The sequence below is a fragment of the Charadrius vociferus genome, unplaced genomic scaffold (genome assembly GCF_000708025.1).
Source record: "Charadrius vociferus isolate BGI_N301 unplaced genomic scaffold, ASM70802v2 scaffold218, whole genome shotgun sequence".
NCBI classification, from domain to species: Eukaryota; Metazoa; Chordata; class Aves; order Charadriiformes; family Charadriidae; genus Charadrius; species Charadrius vociferus.
The window spans coordinates 1,237,339-1,243,163 of record NW_009650084.1 but is presented as its reverse complement, the minus strand read 5'-3'; the positions used below and the strand labels follow the sequence as shown (position 1 = coordinate 1,243,163).

Sequence of the window (5,825 nt, the reverse complement as noted above, 5' to 3'; positions counted from 1 at the left end):
GGGTGACAGAGCACTGGCACAGGCTGCCCAGGGAGGTTGTGGAGTCCCCTTCTCTGGAGATTTTCAAAACCCGCCTGGATGCAGTGCTGAGTAATGTGCTCTGGGCAATCCTGCTTTAGCAGGGGAGTTGGACTAGATGATCTCTAGAGGTCCCTTCCAACTCTGAAAATTCTGTGATTCTGTGAAGATTGCAACACAAGTGTCCACATAAAAAAAAAAGTCGAGGAATGACGTTCCTCTCTCAACCACACCTCATTCTTACATGATTGTAGCTAATGAACAAGAACACAGCCTCCAAGACAGAGCAACTCTGTCGTGCTTAGCATTTTTAACACCTCAACTACAGTACAACACTGAATTTTGGCCGTTACCCTTCAAGAAGAATGTCCTCTAGGAACAACGTGAAACATGTACAAAGAGAAGTTAAGGAGGAATGAAGCTCATAGAAAGATCTAATTTGGGTTGCCCAGCTCACAGACTATAGGACTAAAGAGAGAGCAGTGAAATTTCTATAAAATGGAACAGTCTGAACAGGTCAGACCAAGAATATTTCAGGAACAGGGTGATATTTTTAAGCAAGCAGATATACAAAATAATCTCACTGACATATCTTTGTATACTGTATCAGGATTACATAATAGTTGAGGTTGGAAGGGACCTCTGAAGTTCACCTCCTCCAACCCTCCTGCTCAAAGCAGGGTCATCTAGAGAAGTTACCTGGTGCACTGTCCAGTCATGTTTTGAATATTTTCAAGCGTGGAGACTACACAACCTCTCTGGGCAACTCGCTTCAGTGTTTCACAACATCCCCCCTGCCCCAAACACACACCCCACCTCACTGCAAAAGGAGATTTTCCCCTTGTGTTTAACTGGTATTCCCAGTCTTAAAAGTTTTGCCAATTGCCTCTTGCCCCCTCCCTGGGCACTCCTGTGAAAAGTACAGCTCAGTCTTCTCTACTCCCCTGGTCAGGTATAATCACATGGGTACGATCCCCTGAGCCTTTCCTTCTCCAGGCTGAAGTCCCCACTCTTGCAGCCTCCCTTCACACATCAGATACTCCAACCCCTTAATTAGTTTTGTCAGTCCTTCTCCAGACTCTCTTCAGACTGTTCATTTCTTTTTTTGTACTGTAACTGGACACAGGATTTCAAATGTGTTTTTACCAGTACTGAGCAGAGAGGAAGGTTTATCTCCCTCAACCCCCTGGTGATGTTGTTCCCAATGCAGCCCAGCAGGCTGTTGGCCTTCTTTACCACACATTTCACACTCATGTTCAAGTTGGTGCCTACCAGGAACTCCAGGGTCTTTTCTGCAAAGTTGCTTTGCAGCCAGTCAGCCCTCAGTATGTACCGGTGCATGGGGTTGCTCCTCCCCAGGTCCAGGACTTTGTTGAACTTCAGGAGATTCCTGTCGGTGTATTTCTGGAGCCTATCGAGGTCCCTCTAAATGGCAGCTGAATCACCTGCTTCATCAACCACCCTTCCCTGTTTTGTATCATCTGCAAAACTGCGCTGTCCTGGAAGGTGGGATGAAGGTGTATGGGATCCAGCTCCTGGGCTACACCATTAGTGACCGGGCTCTAAGTGGACTTTGTGTCACTGATCATAATCCTTTGAGCCTAAAAGGTCAGTCAGTTTTCAGTCCACCTTACTGACACCTTATCTAGTCTGCATATTATTAAGTTTGTCAATAAAGATAATACTAGTAGACAGTGTCAAAAAATCTTACTAACATTGAAATAAATAACATTCACTGCTCTCGCCTTGTCACCAAATCAGTCATCTCATCATAGAAAGCTGTAAAGTAGGTCAAGCATGTCTTCCCTTTCTTAAGTCTGTGCTGACTACTCCTAGTCCCCTTTTTGTCCTTCATGTGTCTGGAAATGCTTTCCATGATTAGATGTTCCTCCATCACCTTCCCAGGTGTTGAGGTGAGGCTAACCAGCCCATAGTTCCCTGGATCCTTTCCTTCTTCTTGAACAAAGTAGCAACATTTGATTTCTTCCAATCCTGGGGAACCTCTCCCAGCTGCCATGTTTCAAACATTACCAAGAATGGCCTCACAGCTACAGTGACCAGTTCCCTCAGCACTTGTGGAGGGATCCCATCATGTCCCACGGGCCCTGATCATTCTCTGCCAGTGGTAAAGTAGAAACAATGAAGATTTTCCTGAGGGTCTCAGGGTCCTGAGCTGGTCTTACCAGCACAGACCAAGGAAAAGAAAGCACCAAGTACCTCAGCCTTTTCCACACCTTCTGTCACCACAGCCCTGCCCTTTGAGCAGCAGTTCCATGTTTTCCCTAGCCTTCCTTTACTGCTTACATACTTGTAGAATTCTTTCTTGTTTCCCTTCATGTCCCTCAGTAGATTCAACTCTAGGTGAGTTTGGGCTTTCCCTGCACTCTGGATGCCACTCTGCACCTTCCCCTGCTTCCATTTTTTGTACACTTTTTTTATGTCTAAGTTTTGTCAGCAACTTCTTCATCCATGCAGGCCTCCTGCCACCTTTGCTTGAATTCCTGCTTGTCAGAGTGGACCATTCTCGAGCTTGATGGAGGTGATCCTTGAATATCCACCAGCTCTGAGGCCGGGCAGTTGGACTTAGTTTTGTCCCCTACCAAGGGACTTTGTAGGTCCCTTCAAACTGAACTATTCTATTCTATTATCTCCTGAACCCCTCTTTTCTCCAGGGAGGTCTCTCATGGGATTCCTCCAAGCAGCTCCCAGAAGAGGCCCAAGTCTCCTCTCCTGAAGTCCAGGGATGGGATCCTGCTTTTTGCCTCGCTTCCTCCTTTCAGAATCCTGAACTGCACCATCTCGTGATCACTGCAGCCAAGGCTGCCCCCAGCCAGTTCTTCCTTGTCTGTAAAAAAGTCAAGTCCAGCAAAGCACCTCTCCTCACCATGTCCTCAATCACCTGTGTCAGAAAGTTATCATCAGTACACTTCAGAAACCTTCTGGATTGCTTGCGCCCTGCAGCACTCCCCCTCCAGCAGATATTGTGGTGATTAAAGCACCCCATGAGCATCAGGGCCTGCAAATGTAAGGCTTCTTCCAGTTGTCTTAAGACTTCATCTACTTCTTCCTGATAAGGCAGTGTACAGCAGGTGCCCACTACAGCAACACCCATGTTGGTCTCCCCTTTAACCCTAACCCATGAAGTCTTAGCTGGCACCTCATCTATCCCTAGGCAAAGCTCCATACATTCTTGCCACTCTCTCATGTAAACAGCAATTTCCTCTCCTTGCCATCCTAGCCTGTCCTTTCCAAAGAGCACGTATCCACCCTCTGCAACACAGCAGTGGTATGAACTATCCCACCACGTTTCTGTGATCCCAATGAGATCATAGCCCTAGTACTGCACACAGACCTCTTAACTCTTCCTGTCTGTTCCCCATGCTGTTCGTGTTAGTGTGTAGGCACTCCAGCAAAAATCTGCTCACGTCCCAGAAAAGGTATGAGGAATTCCCTTATGAGGCTGCCCTCTCCACATTCCTCATTTCTGTGCACAGACTTGGGTGGACCCCCTTCTGCCCTCCTCTGTCGGTTTCAAGGTCTCTCTTGACCACATCACCCTGCACCTTGTTTACTAACCTGGTCTGTCACCTCCTCACACAGTTGTAGGGCACAGTCCTCCCCCAGTGTCCCTAACTTAATGGCATCCTCTACTTGTGCATCCAAGATATACCATACAGACCAAGTACTGACAAAGTCAAGTAAGCATTTGTATTGTAAAGCATATTAACAACAATAAAATCCAGTTGTGTCAGCACTGGTTAGTAGTTCCATATTATGAGTTCTATAAATCATCTCAAATACACTGTATTGAAAATAAATATCTTCAACTCAAAATAAAGCTGTGGTACTTTCTGAAAATGCATCTATTCCAATTTTGTGTTTGTTTTGTGACTGTTGGGGGTGGGGAGGAGAATTAAGAGAAAAGAGTATAGTAACTTTCTCTTTTCCGATTACAAGAAAGGAAAGAAATTAATAAGAATGTCCATAAATTAGCCTTATATTAGGAATCTGGTGAAATCACAATCCATGGATCTTCCGTTAGGACAAAATAATAGGGCTTTGCTCATTTCTGCATTCCTTAAGATGATATTTTTTTTATCATTTTATTATATTCTCTTGAGTTTTTCTGACGCTAACCACAGTTTTTGAAAAGTGATGTTCCTGTCACTTTAAGACGTAGGCTTTATTTCCAGGCCTTTTCGTTCAAGGCTGAAACAGCTATGCAAATAAGTACAGTCCTCACTATTACAAATGTTGGAAGATTCTGATCCCTCTTCCATGCTCAACTTCTGCGAAGCAATGTATTTCCAGGTATATACTACAGAATGACCATTGAACCACTCCCTCTCACAGACTATAAACACGTTCGTTTTCCCTCCACAGAACATAGACTGTGTGCAGTGCATCTCTGCCAGGCTTTGTAGAGCTGCAGGGTACCACAACACCATATCCAGGGACACAAGAAGGGCTCAGAGTTTGAGCATGTAACTGTCTGTGTTGGCTTATTTAACAAAGTCAATGCTCAGGTAATCATCTTACAGCTTACAATGGCCACTCATGAAAAATCTGAACTATTTGGTATTTGAATGTTTCAGTTCCAAATGTAGATTCATCCTGGTATGAACAGACAATTAAACCACTGCTGAACAGGAGGTATTTTAGTATGTTTTTTTCCTGATAGGTAACTTTTTTTATTCAACTCTTGTATAATTTTTTTCCCCCCCAAAAAAAAAACCAACCCTGTCCCCTCAAGACATGAGACTGCTCTAATATAACAGCCAACTTGCTGTGAAAGTGCTTAAAAGAAAGGCAGACGATACAAGAAAGGCCACCTATTTGAAAATGGAGGATGTTAAGTCCTCCATTTGACACTGGCTGAGGAATGCTTCATAAAAGGAACCTGGGCAAGGACTCTAAATCCAAGGTCTTTACAGAAGATAGATAAAGACTATTTTAAAGTGTTTCAGAGGACTGAAAAATTTGGAAAATTTTAGCTTAGCACTTAGCACTTAGCACTAGAATCCAAAAGAGTGGATCCAGTAAAATATCAGCTATTCAGCAGATAGCCAAGATTAAGTTTAAGAATGGGTACACTCGGCCAGCCATTTATGGCTGCATACAGTCATATGACAGCACTTGATATTCAGAATTGTTCAGCCAAGGAACTTGGTTTCTATGCAACTATAGTGGAATTTCCAACGGCATACAAATTGGGAGGGTAGGGGAAAGAAAAAGAAGTTAAAAAAAAAGGCAAAAAAAAAAAAAAGCAGATCCTCTCTATTCTTCTTCAAACTTATTTGTAAGGTAAAACAGTTCAATTTACCCTGGCAGGAGTGATTGTGGAGTTGGCGTTGGCCCATTCAGGGCATACAGGCTGATGCTGCTGATGCCACTGCTCCCCATGCTGCCAGAACTCTGGGCAGACTGAGCACTGCGGTCTTGGTAATTCAATGGAAGGCTTTGAGGCCTGGCATAGTAATAAGGGGTTGAGTGAGCATCCCGTGGCAACGCTTGAGCAAAAAGTGTGGCATAACTTGATACCTGAAATGGAGAGGATTTGAAAAGGAAGGAATAAAAAGAAAAGATTTGTGAGTTACTTTAAGTCATGTCTTTACTTAACAGGAGTGTCATATTCAAGAACGTAAAAAATAACTGAAGACTTTGCATGTTTATGCAACGAAAAATTTGTTGTTACAGTTATAATGACAAAAAAGGTCCCCTGCAGTGAGCAAAAGTACTTTTAGCAATATAACTTATTTTTGCCTGTGAATTGTCATTAGCAATAGCTGCAAAAAGCACTATGGTAC

General features: G+C 43.7%; 1 protein-coding gene across 1 annotated transcript in view; it reads right to left on the bottom strand.

Moving 5' to 3' along the window:
* TUBGCP3 (tubulin, gamma complex associated protein 3) overlaps positions 1-5,825 on the bottom strand; it is a 49,911-nt gene that overhangs the window by 35,869 nt on the left and 8,217 nt on the right. Inside the window, exon 5 of the mRNA XM_009892155.1 lies at positions 5,342-5,559. Within this exon, the coding sequence (XP_009890457.1) occupies positions 5,342-5,559 (218 nt within the window). The remainder of the gene's footprint in view (positions 1-5,341; positions 5,560-5,825) is intronic.